Genomic DNA, 19,332 nt, shown 5'->3' with positions numbered 1-19,332 from the left:
GTAGTCAACTGTGTGGAAGGACAGAGCGCACGGGAAGCAGTGACAGGACATAATTCGAACTCCGACAACGTCCGCACGCCAACTGGGCGCAATTGCCAGAGACCCATACACGGAATAGGTGAAATCAGACTTCACTTGGGAGTATCCAAACCTAGAATACACACCTTTGCGCGTAGCGTCTGGTTACGCAGACAGATAACAGAACGGAAAGGAATACTTATGGGTGGAGCCGTTATTCAATGATATGAAACTTGGTATTTTAACTTTTAAAAGACGGCGGAAATGGTATTTCTAGTCTATAATAACGAATTTTGATGGCATTGGGTTTGACAATATAGTTCAATAATGATGTCCTTTTGCCGAGAAAGAACTAGATGGTTGCACTAGCTATGCCTGAACTTGGAAGACTTACAATTGCCTGTTAGAATATTCTTCGGGAAAGTGTATCCTGCGGCCTCCCAACTGGTGAGGTTGGGGTTCATGTATGCATTCAGATGTTTCTGAATGTAGTCATACGTTGGATAGTCGGGCGGATCACAATTGACATTGATAGCGTTCGACGGCTGGTACAGCCTGACATAGTCAATGGACATGGTAACAGGGAAGTAAAGATTGGCCCAGTCTATGTATGCCCAGTTATTCGAAATACCCAGGTTCAGGATAATAGACATGGGTTCTTTGCTGATTCTTCTCCAATCAACGTTACCGTTAGGATGCAATGCGCTTGCGTAGATAGTGAAGGTGGCCTTGTCGCCGATGTACCAGGTAATGTAGCCATCCTTTTCGTCATTCATATACTCCAGTGAGAACCTTTGGAAATAGCCCGCGCCTTCCCCAAATTGGTACCACGTACGGTTTAGTGTAGAGACCGCGGAGACGGCCTGTTGGAAGGGACCGCCACAGTAAGTGTTCATCGCCGTGATCGAGTGATTGTAGATTTCGATAAAGTCGTAGTCTGGGATATACCAGATATCATAAGGAGCCACCTGCAGCGACTGCGAGGCGGTACCAACGCCGACCTTATCGTCCATAGCACCTTCCAGAAGATCGATTTCCGGCGCACCTCTGCCAACACCCGGGTTCGGATGATCTTCCCCATCACATGTGCAAGAGCTCAGCTTTTGCCCAGGTAGATATGAAATACCATCGGTAGAGGACTGGTTAGGCGTAATTCCGGCATCACACGCCTCGTACGAATACGGCCACACACCCTCGGTAGAAGCAAGGAAGCCCGGTCTACCAAGGTTCCCCATGGTCCACAGACCTGGCCACAAACCGTGGTATTGGCCATAGTTTGGTAAATTCGCAGAGATCTCCAGAACACCCTGCGTGTAGCACATCTTGTTCCAGGACTGCAGCATACCGGATCTGTAGTATAGCCCGTTCATTGGGAAGGCGTCCATCCGGAGCTGCAGCACACCGTCCTTCGTCGTGGCCGCGTCGGGCGTGTACCATTCCAAGTCGTTTGTGGCGGCATAGTGGATGTTTGGTCCAGTCCAGAACTGGTCGTCGCCCTCGAAGAAGGTACGACCCACCGCGTTGAACTCATCGCTGAAGACCAGAGGCCAGGTTTCGCCCTTCAGGGACTTCCGCTTCCTGGCATCCTTCGGGGTGTCAGGATCAACTAGGGAGGTCCGGATCGCAGACAGCTGCGGATACTGGTAAGGCGACAGCACCTCCGTGAGCTTGGCATGGTGGTGCTCGACTGCGCCCGTGTAGGTCAGCACAGGCAGCACTATGAACAGCATCAGCCCTCCGATGAACAACAGCAGAATTCCCACGAACCCGCCGGCCGAGCGCTTGTCCATGTGCTTCAGGTCCAGCAGGAATCGCTGCTTGTCCAGCCGCGACTCCTCCTCGGGGTCCGGGTTATGCAGGTAGTCGTCGTCCTCCTTCTCGTCGATCAGCAGCGGAAACGAGGACGCGGGGTAGCCCCCGAACGGCGAAAAGTCCTGGTCGCCCAGGAACGGGTTCGACGACGTCAGCGACGACATCGAATTGTCCTCAGACGCAGACCCCGATCCCCACACCGGCGTGCGTCCCGTCTGCGCCCCCTGCGGCAGCGCCATCGACGCCACGCGCGACCCCACCATAGGGTAGCGGTCGAACGCCGGCGGCGTCATGATGTCGCTGTTGGGCACTCCCATTGAGTTCAGCGACCGACTAGACGCCACCTTGCTCGGCTCGCCCCGCACCCCCGGCGGCTCCCGTGCGTAGTAGCCCTGGTAGTCCGATTCCGTTGCGCCCGCCTCCCGCTCTCGGTTCTGCAGCAGCGACGTCGTGCTGCCCTGCCGCGACTCCTGCAGCTCGTCCTGGTCAAGAAACGGGTTGTTGCGCCCGCCGGCTGTCAGGTGCCGCTGGTTCTCGTACATTCCCGACTATGCCTATCGTGCACGCTACCTGAGTAGCTCGCTCCTAGCTTAAAACGCCCAAAAATACAACTGGCTTCTTCTTCGCTGAGAAAAAATGTGCCGTGATGCTCCGTCCCGCACCGTCTCTGTGCGCCGGTTTATAGATTAGTACTGAAGCCCTGATCAGCCTGTCGGTAGTCCCTGGCGATAAGTCTCAGCGCGTAGGGTTTGCTTGCTTTACTTAACGATGGAAGGGAAAGTGGTGAGCACAATCAGTTTTCTAACGGCTTCAGTTTTCTGAACGGCACAGTAGGGTCGCTGTCGACGTCAACGTGTTGTTATATTAAAGGTTGGGCCTTTTCAGGAAGCCACTCACGTGACTGTTGCGGCCAGCCAGTTGCGCTTCCAGTTTGCTGCTATTTACGCTCGCGTGGGCAATGGACACGTGACCGAATAGGGGCTGGCCATTGCTGGAGAGGATTGCGAGGGGCTGGAACACGGGTGGCTGTGCGATACGAGTATGTACAGGTTACAGGTCAGACATGATTTGCGTCCAGGGGATTCCGTCGCGGGACGCGCGTGCGTAGCGATGCCGAAGCGCGGTCGCGGAGTGTAGGTGGCCGCGCACGCGGACGTAGTCGTGCGTGACGATCATGTGGAGGAACTCGGGCAGCGTCTCGGAGCCGGCGTAGTGGGCTACTGTGGCGGCGCGGGCAGCCGACTGCTCGGGGTATTCGGGCGCCGGCGCAGCGGCGTGTGAGCCGATGCTGCCTCCGGGGTGGCGGGCGGCGAAGGCGTCTGCGCGGCGGCGACGGGCGCAGGGCGAGCCCCCGTCGGAGAGCGCGAGCACAAGGCAGTCGAGGGCGAGGAGCATGAGGGTGGTGGCGATGGTGGGGGCGTTGAGGCCGTCCTGGACGACGCGCTCGCGCAGGTGGGGGGGCTGGAAGACGGTGATCACGTGATGCGCGCGGCGGGCCAGCGTCGAGGCGGGATCGCCGGTGACGGCGATGAGCGGGCTGGCGGGTGCGAGGCGCGCGCTGCGCAGGTAGGCGGCGAGGTGCAGGAGCTCGTCAGTCTCGCCGGAGTGGGAGCAGAGCAGCAGGGCGTCGCCGTCGGCGACGATGCCGATGTCGCCGTGCATGGCCTCGGTGGGGTGGAGGACGGCGGCGGGGATGCCGAGCGAGTGGCAGGTGGCGACAGTCTTGGCGATGATGCGGAAGGACTTGCCGCAGGCGACGAACACGAGCTTGCGGCCGTCCGCGAGGCAGCTCATCAGCGTGTTGTACGTGGCGGAGAAGTCGGCGCGCGGCGAGGGGCCGTCGGCATCGCCGTTGTAGTAGAGGTAGAGGTCGCGAGCTGCGAGCACGTGGCTGTGTAATAGGTCTGTGTAGCGGCTGTAGACGTCCTGGAAGGCACAGGTCGGCCGCTGCGGGTCGTCATCTTTTGTTGGAGGCATCTGGGATATGCTGCATGCAGGTGCGGCAGGTGTGCTGCGGCGTGCGACAATCAACCGCCGTAAATCATGAAAAAGGTCTTGTTTCATCGAAGCGAGGGTGGCAAAAAATGGACGAGACCGGAGTCGAACCGATGACCTCTCCCATGCGAAGGGAGCGCGCTACCAACTGCGCCACACGCCCAATAATTGTTGTAGTGGTCTTGTGGGAAGTGGCCCTTGAGGTCCGAGACCCGGTGGCCGAAGCACGTGAATGTGGCCGGACCTCTTCGAAAAGTAACGTGCTGTCTATTGGGGGCGTTACTGTTTCTTCTGGAGCTCTATTATTGCCATGACATCGAGACGATAGACCTTCGGATATTACATCTGGACAGTTCAGCGGTATTCGAGGCAAGTAGGGGCTCTCTATGCAAGGCAGCGGAGCCAGCAAACCGTTAACTATCGAGCAGGCTTCATTTGTTTCTAAGCTGCGTAAGTGAAAGTCCCGTAGACTTCAGCTGATCTGACCCACCCAAGGAGCGTCAGCGCACAGAACTGGTTCCAGTTTGCGTGCTAGGCTCACATTCATTCGCTATGATCACTACCCAGAGTACAGTCCAGAACACGGCGTCCAAGCGACGGGAATCGGTGCACAAGAATGTGTACGACCACCTGGTGCTGAAGGTGCCCGAGGCGCCAGTCACGCCCCCACCGAGACTTATAGACGCGCCGCTGCCGTGGAAGGCCACAGCGGGGCGCATCGTGCCGGCGTCGCTGCGCAAGTACCTGCCGGAGATCGACTTGAAGGTCACAGTGACCTGCCTGGTGTGGTACGTGACGTCGTCGGTCTCCAGCAACCTCAGCAAGGCGATACTACACGAGTTTCCCCACCCTGTGGGGCTCACCGAGCTTCAGTTTCTGACCAACGGCCTCATGTGTCTCGGGTTCCTCGTGTTGGTGAACTACCTTCATCGGCCGTCGTGGAAGGCCACGTGGGTGTCGCAGAACATGCGTAACTTCCCGGACGGTATATTGCCGCCGTACCTAAATGGGAGCTTTTGCGAATGTATCCAGCAGCGCTTCCTGGTGGTTGACCGAAAGGCGGTTATTGCAACACTGCCGATGGGCATGTTCCAGTTCATGGGCCACTTCACCTCCTATAAGGCAACGTCGCTGATCCCCGTGTCGCTTGTGCATTCCGTCAAGTCGCTGTCGCCCATCGTGACGCTGTGCTGGTACCGTTTTGCCAAGAAGAAGCAGTTCCACCGCATAACGTATTGCACTATGCTGCCCCTAGTGGCAGGCGTCATTTTAATTTCATCGCCCAGCGGGGGTAGCAAATCGGTAGGCGCTAGCGTCGAAGACCTTCGGCTGGTGTTGGGTTTGTTCTTCGCAGCCGTGTCCATGGCTATTTTTGTTTCGCAGAACCTCTTTGCCAAGTCGATCCTGACAGTCAGAAAGCGTGAACTACTGCCGAGCCAGAAAAGCCTTGCGGGACTCGGAGGGGCGTCACCCTTCCAGTTGGATAAGATAACCATCCTCTTCTACTGCTCCTGTATCGGCTTCTTGCTCATGCTGCCTGTCTTCCTCGTGGGCGAGGCGTTCGCCGCTTCTAGCGTATTCGCGGACATTTCGCTCCGCGTACTGTGCCTCATGGGTGTATACGGTTTCACCCACTTTCTACAGGCCATGCTGGCGTTCCAGCTTATCGGCATGCTTTCTTCTGTCAACTATTCTATTGCCAGCATCATGAAGCGTGTTGTCGTGATTGGCGTGGCGCTGACTTGGGAGTCGCAGCTGTCCGGCCGCCAGCTCCTAGGCTTGGTTATGACTGTCATCGGCCTTTATGGGTACGACAAGTGGGGAAACAAAACACAGCCCCACCCGTCATAACACAGTCTGCATCGCATTCAAGTGCCTAGTGATAAAGTAGTATCGTTAACTAACATATATCTCTATACGCAACTAGTTACACGTGGGCCTAGTGGCCCACAGGAGTCTCACCTGTTAGCCGCCCCACAAAGTCCCTGGCGATATCTCCAAAGCCTACCATGAAGATAGTCTGCCACACACCCAGGCCAATCCGCGGCGTCACGCCGCGGTACAGCCCGCGTAGGCCGTTGTTCTCGTAAATGTAGCGGAACGTCTTGCCCACCGTCAGGTTCTTGGGCCGGTTGGGGTCGTTCGTGCGCGACTGCATCTCCACCCGGATCACCTCGATGGGCTGGTTCCACGCGCTCAGCCCGCCGCCCAGGGCAGACGCCACTATTTTCTCCATCGCGCTCAGCTTCTCGTCGCTCCGCTTGTGGGTCACGCGCCGGATCCCGTCCTCCACCAGTCTGGACAGGCCAAAGCGCGACCCCCAGTTGGTCATCTGCCTTATCGCCACCGCGTTCACCCCCTTGTTAATCCCGCGCAGCCCCTCGGCAGCGAAGATCTGCTTAAACACCTGCAGCGAAGAGGGCACGGGCACTCCGGGAGCTGACGCAGCCTTGCTGCGCGTGATCTCGACCGTCTTCATGCACGTGCAGAATCCCATAGTCAGGTACGCCTGCGCTACGCCGCCAGACACCCCGCCCAGGATGCCTGCACCGAAGTTGCTGAGACCAAGCCGCCGAAACTGGTACTCGGCCTCCGCAGAAACAAACAGCAGCACCGCGCCCTTGGTCGACGCCTCAATCCAAGCCCACGGAATCAGCCCCTGGTAAAAGCCGAACACGCCCCCACGCGACCACACGTGCCGCACCGCCTGCGAAAAGCCGAACTGCCGGTTTGCGGCCATGGTCGTTTTGGTGACCTCAAGCGGTTGCCCAAGCGTCGTGACCTCGCACATATTCAACGCCGCTCCCAGGGCAATGTTGGAAAAGCTCACAGGCTTCTTCTGAAGGTCCTTAGGACCGTGTTCCGCACCCATCTTGTCGACTCACGCTATTCCTGACGCCGGATGGCTCGTGTGCCGTTTATATACCAGCGTGGCCCTCCTTTTTCCAGCGGTGCGAACCCGGAGGCTCCCGAGACGGCAAACCGCTCGGGTCCGGCACAGCGGCATGACTCGCTACAGCGGCAGCGCGTGGAGTCCTATCAGGCGCTGCACACGGCAGCCGTCCAGAAGGGCGGCGGCGTACGCGTTCTCGTAGTAGTGTTCCAGGTAGCCGTCTCGCAGCGATCCGTCTGCGGCAATGCGCGGCAGGCCGATGCGTAGGTAAATGATCGGCAGCTCGAGCTGGTTCATTACGGCAATGCCATTGCGCGTCAGCAGGTTCGGCGAGCTCAGCATAAGCACGGTGTTGTTGCGGTGGACTTTCGAGCGCGCGCCGAACGCGCCGAACGCGCCGAACAGCTCGCGGAACAGGCGGCCGCCCACCCGCGCCGTGGTCAGCGCCTTGCACTGTACGAGCACGTCCAGGGGCCGCGCCGTGCCGTCCAGAATCTTGCGCCGCAGCGGCTTGAGGCGAGAGGCTCCGCAGCGCACAGAGCGCGGGATCGCTGCCTCGTGCGGGTCGGGCGCGACGCCTGGCACATCTGCCAGGTCCCACTTCCCTGTGATGTCGATACCGCCGTCGTAGGCGGCGCCGCGCTGGCGGAGGCGGCTCACGCCGAGCCGCGCGTGGAGCTCGCGCATTACTGTGAGCTCATACAGCGTCCCCCGGAAGACGGTAGAGTCTAAAATGGCCGCGTTTTTCCTGACATAGTCCTGCAAGACCAGATCGTATGCTCCTGCGGCTGCCAGCCGGGTTCCGGTGGTCTTCAGCATCGCTGGTTGCAGGCCCGTGGGCATATTTTGTGACTGCGCGGAACAAAACTTCAACAGCAGCGTAACAGACACACGAGCTCCGACCGCGCCGATCGCACCGACCGCGACGAAGCTTGATATAGTTTGACCCGCATTTATCCCCCCGGCTAGAAACCAGTCCCCATGCCTATAGAAGAGCTTTCACGCGCTGAGAGCGCCGGCAGTGCCGGCAGCGGCGAGGCCGCGGAACAAAACGCGGAGAAGATAGTCACCGTGTTTGACCTTGCCTCCGAGATCGAGCAGTCGTTGAACCAGGCGCTTGAGCACGTTGAAAAGAACGAGGCTCAATTCCAGCAAACGCTCAAGGATATACACGAGCGCCTCAAGCGGCTTGAGCAGTAGCCGGGCCCGGCGCGCGCCGGGCGACGCGCAGCACGCAGGAAGACAAGAGGATATGCGAATTGATAACAGCAACCCTACGGACGCGGCTAGTGCGTGCCACACGGCGGCTTGCTAACGATTGGCTAGAGCTCTTGTGGAAGGCGGGCCTGTGGCTCTGTTACCCGGCCTGCGGAATGGCTAAAACTTGCCGGCGGTCGCCGGCCATCTGATGCGGATAAAGACTGCTGCAGCGATGGGCGCAGCACGGAAGAGAAACCGCCAGCGGGGAAAGGCAGCCAGCGACCGCCGCTCGGAGCTTGCAGTGCTGGTGGATGAACGGCGGCGCCAGCGCGCGCCAGGCGCGCCCCCCGAGGTGCCAGGCTCCGCGGCGCGTCGTACAGAGGTCGATCCCGCATTCGCGGAAGTCTTCGCGCGGTTTGAGGCTGTGCAGGCGCCGCCGCCGCCAGTTTCCAGTAGTGAGCCTGCGCCAGCGCCGCCGCAGGCAGAGACACCTGACTCAGATGGGGGCTCCGCGCCCGCGGGTGCGCGACGGCGGGACCAACGGCCTGCGCTGGCCGAGCTGAAGGCGCTGGTGCCCCACCCCGAGCTAATTCAGTGGTACGACTGCGACGCACAGGACCCCCACCTGCTCGTGCATATCAAAGCCTCCAAGAATGTGGTGCCTGTGCCCGCGCACTGGCAGACGAAGCGAGAGTATCTTTCGGGTCGCTCCCTGCTGGAGAAACGGCCCTTCGAGCTACCCGATGTTATCAAGCAGACGGATATCGAGTCTATGCGCAACGCTCTGTCCGGTGTCTCCGAAGATAAGACTTTGAAGCAGGAGGCGCGCGCGCGTGTACAGCCGAAGATGGGGCGGCTGGACCTGGACTACGTCAAGCTGCACGACGCTTTCTTTAAGCTCGGACGCAATTGGCGGCCGGACATCATGCTGCAGTATGGTGACATGTATTACGAAAATCGCAACCTGGACCAGGAGGCCCATTGGACCCGCATGCGCCGGCGCTATCGCCCAGGACGCCTGTCGCTGCCACTGCGCAAGGCTCTGGGCCTTGCCGAGGGGCGCACCCCCGTATGGTGCAAGAAGTGGAAGGAAGTCGGCCTCCCGCCCGGCTACCCCGGATTCAAGGTCGCAGGGATCAACTGGGATATGTCCAACCTCCGCGCGGACGTCTACGGTGAATGGAAGCTGAGCGCACATCCGCGTGCGCCGGAGCTGTTCGGGAGCATCGTGTCCTTCGAGACTGACCATGCCGCATACACCGCCCATCCCCGGGAACGCGGCCAACACACTACCCCCTCTACAGACAAGCCGGCGCCCGCGAATGACCCACTTCCGCAGGAACTGCACGTGGGGCCCGCCAGCTCCGAGGCGCAGGAACCTGCCCCTGTCACGAAGTCGGTGCCCAAGACCGAAGACGCGCTTGGCGATCGGTTTAAGACACTACCAGAAAATGACGTCGTCGACAACTTCCAGTTCTGACTCCGCGTCATCTCTTATCTTTGTCAATCCATCTTTTTTGGTCAATCTTTTTCTGCTTCGAGACGGAGTAGTAAGTCTAGCCTGCTCGTGCAACAAATCTAATCTCTAAAAGAATGATCCGGGTTCAGCTGCAGTGCTAGCACCCATAGTCCTACATGAATGTCTCACTTTTTGCACATCTCTACATAGCTCTATAATAAGCTCTTCCTCGCTGAAGGCCACCCAGACACTCAGTAGCGCTTTCTTTTTGTAGTCAAAAAACATTTACCAGCTCATCTCAAGCTCATCACTCTGCAAGGATTTACATAGAGCTGATACTGCGCTACGGGCGTACTTGAATCTGGCACCAATGTCTCATAACCCAGATACGCTGGCGTATGCTCGCGAGAAAAGTATAAAGCGAGACTCCGTATCAGGTGGCATATCGAAGAAGAAGTCTGCAGAGAATAAACCAATGCGTAGCCAGGGGGGGCGGGACGCAGCGATGGTGCTAGCACGGCACTACCAGGATGCTCCTCAAACACTGGTGCATGGCCATGGGTACAATGGGATGTCAGAACCGTCATCTGGTATATTAGATGCATACCAGTATTCGACAATTTTGCAGTTGGAGCACGCGGTATCGGTGCTAGGGGACTCACTGAACCGCGTTATCCGGCTGTCCCCCGACTTTTTGACCTATGTCTCGGCATTGAACGGACAGGACACCCCTGTGGAGATCATTCCGAGCTTTGCCCGGTACCAACTGAAGTGCGCGGCCGAGTTAAAGACACTGCATACACTGGGTAAGCTACCGCTTCTAGAAGAGTTGCGCCGGTACGCTTCTAAATTTACTGCGGGCGATCCGAAGCCCGTGTTCTCCATTCTTTCGGCGGACGACCTAGCCAGCTTGGCTTCAGCACACACGCGTGACTGCGACATGGATGAAGACGAGGACAGGTACATCCCCGCCGCCGTTGAGCAGGACACCGAGCGCGAGAAGGAGCCAAAAGAGAGCGGCAAGTGGCCGCCACCGATCCCTGAAATCAAGGATCCTGCAATCCGGGCACGTGTTTTTACCCACAGATCTCTGACTAACGATAAGCTTTACTTGGACGAGGCGCAGATGATCAACTCCCACAACGAGCGCCTGGAATTCCTTGGGGACTCTATCCTGAATACTACCATGACTATGATTATTTACAATAAATTCCCAGGTTTCAACGAGGGCCGACTATCGCAATTGCGCACAAAGCTGATTAACAACGACAGGTTGAAAGAATGGTCATTTATGTACCAACTTCCAAGCAAGTTGAGAACCAACATAGAGATGTTCAACGGTACAACACATGAGGTTTCTAACGGAAAACTGAAGCTTTATGCGGATGTGTTCGAAGCATATATCGGTGGTCTGGTAGAGGAGGACGGCAAAAAGAACTTACCTAGAATCAGGAAGTGGTTAGCGAAGCTAGCTGAGCCGGTCATCCAAGAAGAGATTGAGAACGATGTCGTTCTTGAGAACACCGATGAAGTAGATGTGAACGCCAAAAAGACCCTCTATTCACTTATAGGATATGCCGCACTGAACTTACATTATTATCCAGTCCATAGACCTACTAACAATGAGCCCTATGCCATTGTAGAGTGCCGTGTTAAAGATGGCCTCACGTTGGGGACCGGGAGGGGTAAGAATGTAAAAATAGCTGGTATGAGAGCAGCGCAAGAGGTACTAAAAAACAAGAAACTACTGGACCACTATGCCGCAGAAAGAGCTGCTATTCCAAGGTCATCTTCCGTAGTCAAGGAAAACAATGACCAGAAGAAATAGGATAAGCAACCGTAGCGGCGATCATGCTTGCAACTTTAGTATGGTATTTGCCTCAGCATGATAATCATTATTATATGTAATTTTTACAGACGATCAATAATGTGATATGAAGATGGTTTTACTTACACATCACTATTGCCCCAGTTCTGTCTTTACAGTTACAAGTTTGGTGGATACTAGAGGCCACCTCCCACATTAGAATTAGTTAATATGTATGCGTACCATCGCTAATTTAAAAGTCTTCACTCTTCGCTTTTTTGTACATGGGTTCCGACGGATCCAGCTGATGTTGCTGATCATTGACACCAGAGGCAGGTGTGCCATCTTTTGCCTTTCTCTTCCTCTTTGCAGCACTATCAGGCCCTTCGTATTCTCTCATTATCATTGTCAGTAGAGTGTTGACTCTCTTCGATAGCTCGTGTACAGTTCGTGTTCTAATAAACCAATCGAAATGGAACAAACTGGACTTCATGATTTCCTGTTTTACCTTATCATATAAGTTATCAGAAAATAGGCCATATTTATTGACCGCCAACAGAATGAATTTATCCTCTGTGGAGTTATATGTTCTTCTGGCGTTATTCGGCGGATACTGTATCGTCATTTCCTGCATTGGGAAATCACATTGACCAACCTTCATCTTCAAGAGCGATGCCTGTTGTTTAAGCTTCTCCATCTTCTTTTCCCCGACCTCAATAGTATTCAAATATTTCTCATATCCCTGTATTTCCCTGTATCTAGCCCAAAATACCTTCCCATAATTCTCAACCTCACTAACTGTTTTGTTCTCCAAGGTTGCAGCTATCGCTTTGTAGTTAGTTCTACCAAACTTCGCGCAGCCATTTATGAAGGTGATGAATTCTCTCTTAGTCCATGCGGTGAATGACTCCTCTATGCATCGCTGCTTTGCCAATTCGTCATCTTCGGTGAACTCTTCGGCATTATCGATTTTTGCTTGTTCAGCAGTTACCTTGTTAGAAATTTCTTCGTCTGCTTCATCATCGGAGGTAAAATCGTGAGTCGAAACCTTATAGTTGACTTTCTTCTTATATGAAAGCAGCTCTTTTTCTTGCAATGCATTTAAGCAAGGGGCCGGGAACTGAAAGTCTTGAATTTGAACGGTTCTCGGTGGCCTAGGAAGTTTTGGTTGAGGCATATTTTTGTTGGAACTTTTAGTATTAGCACCACCAATTATGTCTTTGTAGTAGTCGTCAACTGAGTATGTTTGCTCCCTACGTCTTTCACGCCTCGATGGATTAATCCATTCCACGGTACGGTCATTGCTCTTCTTCTTCTCGAAATTGGTGCCATTCCACTCATAAGCAGACTGGTCTGCCATTCCATTAAACTTCTGCAGGTCATCAAGGCCTAAGGCTTCATACCTTGCGTTCAATGCATGCGTCTTTTGTTCACCTTTCATCAAAATCGCATCTATATCATCTGCAACTGTCGCTTCAGTCAACTTCTTGTCAAAAACATCTCTGGCACCAAATTGAATCATATCAATTAATTCTCCCTTAGTATTCCCTAAGTTTGCACTTTTCCTTCCAGCCCCCTGCTGTATAACAAGCTGATCTAGCCTCAATTTCTGGGCTGCCCGCTCAATAACCTTCTCTTCTATCGCATTCTCTGTCACTAGACGGTATACATGTACCTGCTTTTTCTGACCAATTCTATGGGCTCTATCCATGGCTTGCAGGTCAGCTTGGGGGTTCCAATCTGAATCATATAACACAACCGTATCTGCAGTGACTAAATTTATACCTAGGCCGCCAGCCCTTGTCGTTAGTAAAAATATAAACTTTTTAGAATCATGTGCGTTAAACTCATCAATAGCTGCAATGCGCTCCTCATGTGATGTCGCACCATCAATCCTACAGTATTCAAAATCTCTGAAGTAGCAGTAATCCTCTAAGATGTCGAGGAGTCTGGACATTTGGCTAAATATGAGTACTCTGGATCCCTCTTTCTTTTTGCGTTTTAAAAGCTTGTCCAAGACAATCATTTTCCCAGAGTTATAGATCAAATGCTCATCGGTCGTATACGGAGGGCCTGGCTCTGCACCTTCAAACAAATAGGGATGATTACAACATTTTCTCAGTTGCATCACAATGTTAAGTAGACGGGTTTTGCCTTCTCGCTTACCTACTGCTCCATTCACAGCATCTATATCTTTCTCTAACAGCGATCTGTACCATTGCAACTGCATTGCTGTCATACCAACATACACATTGGTCTCTATCTTCGGAAGCAATGACTTTTCCACATCTGCCTTGACCCTGCGCAACAAAAACGGTTGTAATACAGCATGCAGCTGTTGGACCACAATCTCCTGATCTTGCGCCTTCTCATTCTGTTGGAACCACTCATCAAAGACCTCAGATTCCCCAAAAACATCAGGTAATAGGAAATTTAATAAAGCCCATAATTCATGCAAGTTGTTTTGCAAAGGTGTTCCGGTGATCAGCAGCCTACTTTTTGAATAAAAGAGCCGAATGATCTGCGATAGAGTACTTTGCTCATTTTTAATCCTATGCGCCTCATCAATAACTATGTATTGCCACGCAAATTTTTTTAGAATAGCCTTCTCTTTGATAACCATCTCGTAAGACGTAATCAGCACGTCAAAGTCACACGTTAGGATACGCTCCTCGATTAGCTGTGTCCTCGTCTCTCTATCACCATGCAACACAATAGTGTTGACTTCTGGAGTCCACTTGGCGAATTCCCGTTTCCAGTTATCTAAAGTAGATTTTGGCACAACAACAATGAAGGGGCCATCAATGTCCTTAATAAAACGCAGATAACCTAGAAAGGAGATTGTTTGCAGAGTTTTGCCCAAGCCCATTTCATCTGCAAGGATTCCCGAGAGTTTATTCTCGTGCAGTGATATTAGCCAATTCAACCCGTATATCTGGTAGTCCCGTAGTTTACCGGCCTTTACAAAGCTGGGCGACTCAGTAACCACTGTGGTCTCCATGTGCTGCTCCTCATCTTGCATGAGCTCGGCATCCTCCTCTTTTTCTGTCTTGCGGAAGTGCCTCGAAGAATCTTTCTGGCGCTGCCCGCGACTGCTTCTCCCGCGCTCTTCCCCATCCAACATCCTGAGCAGCCGCTGCATGTTCTTATCTCGCTTCGCACGCAGTCCTATAAAGTGACGAAATAGGTCAGTCAGCCCCAAAAGGTGCCGAAATCGCAGGTATGTATCATCTTTATCTCGCTCCTTAGCCACTTTCGCGTCCACGTCCAGTATAAAACGTTTCTTCCGGGCTTTCCAATACTTAGAGTCCTTCTACTCTTGATCGTTAGTATACGGTTTCATCACTGCCGTTGCGTAAAGTGCCACCGCCAGCCCAGTCCTGCGGCTGGGCACATTGCATCGATAATCCCATCGCGCCCTTTACCATATACGATAGCATTTTTCCGCAACTGCCTATGTTCTAATGCACACATACCGTCAATATCTCCGACATCCCGTCTTCAATTAACCAAACTCTTTCTGTAGGGAAGTCAAATAGTGCTCGACAAGATCTAAACTGAACAGAAGGAAGAGATCTCGAATGGGAGATGATAAGTAGGTGGAACTATAAAATTTTTTATGATGGTTTACTTCACTTCATTAGCTTCCCTTAGTGAGTTACAAGGCTGACATGATTGCCATTTTTATTTGACGTATGAAGTGATGATAATAAGCCAGCGGCCTGGTGGCCGGGTAATGAGCAGTGTGTAGTGTATATTGGCGAGGCAGTAAAACTACGTAAAACCCTAGCATTGAGTCCAATCAATTGGTTTGAACTTCACTTTGCGAGCTACACTGGATTGCCGACTGCTGGTGCTGCTGCTTTGAGAGCGCGGGGACTCCCCGAGTGAAGATTGACAGGGAGTGTGGGACGAGAGGCTTGGAGACGCGCTAGGCGGCACAGCCGATTGCCAGGGCGATGTCTGTGTCTTCGTGAGATAAGTGGTTATAGTGCGGCGGTGACCAGTGGTGGAGATGCCAATTGTGCCCGTGGAAGAAGTCCCGGAGCTAACGACGTCAGAAAGCGAAGGGAATTTGGAATTACGAGCGGGAGAGCAACTCTGAGATGGTGCGCTAGCAGTATTCCATGGTGTGGCAGATGACTGTAGGGGCTGTTGCGCAGTTGCTGCGCGATGCTGCTCGATTCGCTGCTTCTGAGACGGTTTTTTGAAGGGAGCCAGGCGGGCGCGCGGCTGCGCTGCTGGGGGTTGCTCAAAGCGCGCAAAGTTGACTGTGGAGCCGGATGGTGCGGCAGCCTCGACGGCTGTCAGAGGATCTGCACTTACAGGTGGGCGGCGCTTACCTTTGCTGACTGGAGTAAAGGCGGAGGGCGGGTTATTATTGATGGCAGATGGGTCACCGGAGGAAGCGTTGCCCCGTGGGAGCCGCTGCTGGTTGGCAACAGTTTCTGCGGCTTCCACCGCGACACGCGAACCAGATTTCTTTCCCTTAGGCTTCTTCTTCTTTACATCCGGGACGACTTGGAACGGATGGCTTCTGTCGATGAAGAGGGAATTAAAGCTCGCCAGGTCCGTCCGGAAAGAATGGAACCAATCGGACCCGGCAGGATCATCGTATATTAGACACTCGCCGCCCTTAAACTCCGATCCGCTTGCCTGGAGCTGTCGGGATATATGCTCAAATTCGGACCAACAGCCTGGAGATACATGCTCATTGATTATTCCGATATTTGAATCATGAAATAAGATCTCTGGGTTGTGAAAGAGGTAGATTGCACAGCACGTAAACAGTTGCGAACAATTCAGGAAATATCCGTTTATAAGAAGTGGCAACACGGTTTTGTGGGTGATTAAGCCAGCTAATACGTAATCTGCGTAAGAACGCAATTCCAGTAATAGGAGCTCGTTGCAAGTTTCCACTAAATCAAAGAGGAATTCTGCCTTTTCAGTGACTGAAGTTGCTCGGAGATCATCAAGCAAACTAGAAAAGGAAAAGCCGTACATGTACTTGAGAATGACATGGAATATGTGCTCTTTCACGTGCGTTAGCCTGACGGCATTCCTGTGATTCCATTTGTTCCGAAGAAGGCCCTTGAAAAAGGGAGATCTACACTGAAGTACAAATCCGTGCGCAAATACACGTTTTGAATTGCACAGTTGTATTTCAATATCCGGTTGCATATAATGTTCCAACTCGGTATAATTATGCGGGTGAAAATCGCATGATGGAATCGAGCATATCTCAGAATCATTAGGCACGCATCGGTGGTGCAACTCTCTAAAGGCAGATTTTACATGAACTTGCCCCGCTATTATACCAAGGGCATTAGACAACTCACGTCCCTTCTTAAAAAACGCGTCACACCTCAGTGGAGTCGGAGGTAGATCGAAGTAGTACTCGTCGTAGAGCAGATGCAGAGCATATAGTATTGGGTGGCAGGTCCAATCTCGGGCATTGTCCCCCACGCGTATCAACCACACCGGAGCATCTAAACTTGAAAACAGTGAAAATCTGATCCCCGAGGCAGTCGTTTGGCCTCCCCCTTCTCCGTAGTTGATCAGCTCCTTAACGAACTGTGGACACCGACCACAAAGTACAGCTCTATGACACTCCCCAATGGTTTTGCCTGAAATGTCGATAAATGCCACATCGTATGATACCGAGTTGATACTTGCAAAATGGTTAGGTGTAAATATTATTTTACTTTCGGTTTGTGGGCCTGTCTGACCACAATAATTAGTAGGAAGTTTAAGGGCTGCATGTAAAGAGGAGTTTTTGGCATGATCGAAGGTAGGTTCCGTGTATAGTACTGATCTTACTGTAGGAAAGGCCTGCGCATAATGTTCATTTAAAAGATGTTGTTTCAGCATTTCGTAAACTGGGGAATATGCAGCATATTCAGCTGCATCCGTGTCGATACGTGTTCTGGGTGTATCAAACTCATCAATTATCACAGAAAATGAAGCAAACAAAGGGTCACAGCTTACCCTAATACATTTCCCCCCCGGTGGTTTGGCTTTTTGGAGTTTGAATCCTTGATTAGGCCCTTTTGAAAGGTATACATCCCCGCCTATCGTGCACACAATCAGTTCACCTTCCATACCGACATCAAAATCCACGCAGCGATCCAGCCAGGTAGATGGAGTCCAATATGGTAATATGTCCAGAGAAAGTGGCTGTTTTCCGGGAGAGCCATCCTTAAAGAGCTTGCGAACCATTCCCACACGGCCATTGTTGTAGAGAACACACAAGTTATTTCCGTGCGGGTGCTTTGTACCAATTTTAACGATGGCAAGATCATCAACAGGTCGAGATGGTCTGAACACATTAAAGAAATCCGAGTCTGATGATCGCTGATCTGCCAAGCTAAACCTAAAACGTTTAAAATCGGTTATAACGCATAGCTTGTAGTCGTCGTGTCGTATCAAAGTTGTATATTCCCGGCAAATCAGTTGACTGATGTTCTGACACTGTGTTTCATAACTTATCCGTTTCGTCTTCCAACCAATGTACTCAGCAGAGATATCAGTTGCCTGTGTAGCAGGTTTATATGTACTCATCTGTCCTATATTGAGCCCCCAAGAGTGCAAAGTTCCGCTATTGGTAATGACCGCGGAATGGATAGTCGAACAAGAAACATGCGTGATATCCTTTAAAGCCAATGGAACATTCTTAATGAATGGATGGCAGGAGCCATCAGATGGATAACCAAGTTGGAATACGTCGTTCCAGCCCCATGTGTAAACTTTTCTGTCGGGGGTAAGGAATATGTTATGCGTGTTACTCGAGGCCAAATCGCTAACATCGCCATTGGTATCGTATTCCATCGCCTCAAAATAGAAGTTCTGTAGTCTCACAATGCCACCAGAAACATCAGAATGTAAGCCGCGTGTGATTCGTCCGGCAAAGTATACAGAACCATCATCCGCTACTATTATCCCATGTCGCTTGTTCATATGGCAACTCCTGATTCTCACCACATCATCTACCCTATCCTCGAATTTCTCCGGTCTAACCTCGTACCAGACTTGTCTTGCCTTTGAATCACCTGTCCCTAACTGAAAATGATCGTTTTTCCCAAAAGTATAGCAGCGCCGCCCACCTCTGCCCTTATGCCAATCTCGGAGCCGTTTGATGGTCATCCGCGGCTCCTTTTGTCGTTTGGTAAACACGAGCTTACATGTTTTCGACATATCGACCACAGACAGGCTATCTGGAATGTAGCCCATGTTCCAGAAATTGTTCTTTTCGTGCAGCATACGTAAAGGTGTGAAGCCTTCCCTGTCTTTTAAATCAAGAACGGATCCTTGTAGATTGACACCTGAGCTAAGCGCTTTTCGCCAATGCCAATATAATCTAAATGCTTTTTGATACTGGCCAGTCATCAGGCAGATATGTAAGGCCGAATAGCCTGACTCCCAATCTTGCGCATATGGATCGATGTCAGCGATATCTTGTTCTAGAACAGAGGGACACCGGGCTAAATGATAGGAGATTGTCCTCCCAAATATATCACGTACTTGGTTCAGATCATTAGGCGCCGATAATTCGCCTCGCTTCAGCATGTCGTAATGGTTATCGAAGTTCCATCATCCAAGATGCGTAGTTCTGAAGTTGACTATCCACTGAAAGAGAGCCATTTTTAATGAGCACATGATTATCACGTGACTCACGATTATGGATTCAACTCTTCCTTCGGACAGATGCACTACATACGTTATTTGGGACTACAAGACAACCGTGATGCCCAATACTCTATACCCCATGTGGTTGAAGTATTGCCGAATCAGTGTTTAGCTGCACGGCTGCTAAATATTAGTTTACAATTGTATGTCGCATGACGGTGATAAGGCGTTATTGGCCAGTACTTCAATTTGAGGTGAAGATGTAATGCCAAGAAAAGCGCATATGCTGCACAGCCCGGTGTATTACCCTGTTGCATAGGCATGCTCTTTATGCAGACCACCGATGTATGTTTCTGGCAACAAGGTTATGCGCTGCAAGATCTGGCTCCGTGATCTGCTTGCAGGAAACGGCGATAACTGCTGATCGACAAGTAATATATAGGGCACAGGGTGCGTATTGGCCAGGCGCAGCTAAAAATGCATTATGGTGAAACAGTGGCCAAAAACTGTTTGACGAGAACC

The 19,332-nt window shown here is 52.4% G+C and overlaps 10 protein-coding genes and 1 non-coding gene across 11 annotated transcripts; 4 read left to right on the top strand and 7 right to left on the bottom strand.

Moving 5' to 3' along the window:
- Positions 1-383: 383 nt before the first annotated feature.
- KRE6 (beta-glucan synthesis-associated protein KRE6) lies at positions 384-2,372 on the bottom strand (the record flags this gene model as incomplete). The annotated part of the gene is made up of 1 exon (NM_212228.1): positions 384-2,372. The coding sequence occupies one exon, from the start codon at positions 2,370-2,372 to the stop codon at positions 384-386; it is 1,989 nt and encodes a 662-aa protein (NP_986092.1).
- Positions 2,373-2,880: 508 nt separating this feature from the next.
- AGOS_AFR544W (SIS domain-containing protein) lies at positions 2,881-3,894 on the bottom strand (the record flags this gene model as incomplete). Its single annotated transcript, NM_212227.1, has 1 exon — positions 2,881-3,894. The coding sequence occupies one exon, from the start codon at positions 3,892-3,894 to the stop codon at positions 2,881-2,883; it is 1,014 nt and encodes a 337-aa protein (NP_986091.1).
- A 21-nt stretch (positions 3,895-3,915) lies between these two features.
- Positions 3,916-3,988, bottom strand: AGOS_t0165. The gene has a single exon. It is a non-coding gene; the product is annotated as a tRNA-Ala (tRNA).
- Positions 3,989-4,377: 389 nt separating this feature from the next.
- On the top strand, positions 4,378-5,676 carry SLY41 (Sly41p; the record flags this gene model as incomplete). Its single annotated transcript, NM_212226.1, has 1 exon — positions 4,378-5,676. One exon carries the CDS (start codon positions 4,378-4,380, stop codon positions 5,674-5,676), a length of 1,299 nt encoding a protein of 432 aa, NP_986090.1.
- Positions 5,677-5,764: 88 nt separating this feature from the next.
- YHM2 (Yhm2p) lies at positions 5,765-6,697 on the bottom strand (the record flags this gene model as incomplete). The annotated part of the gene is made up of 1 exon (NM_212225.1): positions 5,765-6,697. The coding sequence occupies one exon, from the start codon at positions 6,695-6,697 to the stop codon at positions 5,765-5,767; it is 933 nt and encodes a 310-aa protein (NP_986089.1).
- A 141-nt stretch (positions 6,698-6,838) lies between these two features.
- RRG7 (Rrg7p) lies at positions 6,839-7,561 on the bottom strand (the record flags this gene model as incomplete). Its single annotated transcript, NM_212224.1, has 1 exon — positions 6,839-7,561. The coding sequence occupies one exon, from the start codon at positions 7,559-7,561 to the stop codon at positions 6,839-6,841; it is 723 nt and encodes a 240-aa protein (NP_986088.1).
- Positions 7,562-7,699: 138 nt separating this feature from the next.
- BIL1 (Bil1p) lies at positions 7,700-7,918 on the top strand (the record flags this gene model as incomplete). Its single annotated transcript, NM_212223.2, has 1 exon — positions 7,700-7,918. One exon carries the CDS (start codon positions 7,700-7,702, stop codon positions 7,916-7,918), a length of 219 nt encoding a protein of 72 aa, NP_986087.1.
- Positions 7,919-8,126: 208 nt separating this feature from the next.
- CUS1 (U2 snRNP complex subunit CUS1) lies at positions 8,127-9,398 on the top strand (the record flags this gene model as incomplete). Its single annotated transcript, NM_212222.1, has 1 exon — positions 8,127-9,398. One exon carries the CDS (start codon positions 8,127-8,129, stop codon positions 9,396-9,398), a length of 1,272 nt encoding a protein of 423 aa, NP_986086.1.
- A 349-nt stretch (positions 9,399-9,747) lies between these two features.
- On the top strand, positions 9,748-11,205 carry RNT1 (ribonuclease III; the record flags this gene model as incomplete). Its single annotated transcript, NM_212221.2, has 1 exon — positions 9,748-11,205. One exon carries the CDS (start codon positions 9,748-9,750, stop codon positions 11,203-11,205), a length of 1,458 nt encoding a protein of 485 aa, NP_986085.2.
- A 232-nt stretch (positions 11,206-11,437) lies between these two features.
- Positions 11,438-14,678, bottom strand: ISW2 (DNA translocase; the record flags this gene model as incomplete). The annotated part of the gene is made up of 2 exons (NM_212220.1): positions 11,438-14,497; positions 14,661-14,678. The coding sequence occupies 2 exons, from the start codon at positions 14,676-14,678 to the stop codon at positions 11,438-11,440; spliced, it is 3,078 nt and encodes a 1,025-aa protein (NP_986084.1).
- A 292-nt stretch (positions 14,679-14,970) lies between these two features.
- Positions 14,971-18,750, bottom strand: AGOS_AFR536W (AFR536Wp; the record flags this gene model as incomplete). Its single annotated transcript, NM_212219.2, has 1 exon — positions 14,971-18,750. The coding sequence occupies one exon, from the start codon at positions 18,748-18,750 to the stop codon at positions 14,971-14,973; it is 3,780 nt and encodes a 1,259-aa protein (NP_986083.2).
- Between the last annotated feature and the right edge of the window lie 582 nt (positions 18,751-19,332).

Source organism: Eremothecium gossypii, chromosome VI (genome assembly GCF_000091025.4).
Source record: "Eremothecium gossypii ATCC 10895 chromosome VI, complete sequence".
In the NCBI taxonomy this organism is placed as follows: Eukaryota; Fungi; Ascomycota; class Saccharomycetes; order Saccharomycetales; family Saccharomycetaceae; genus Eremothecium; species Eremothecium gossypii.
Note: the sequence above shows the minus strand (reverse complement) of the source record. Positions and strands in the feature narration are given on the sequence as shown.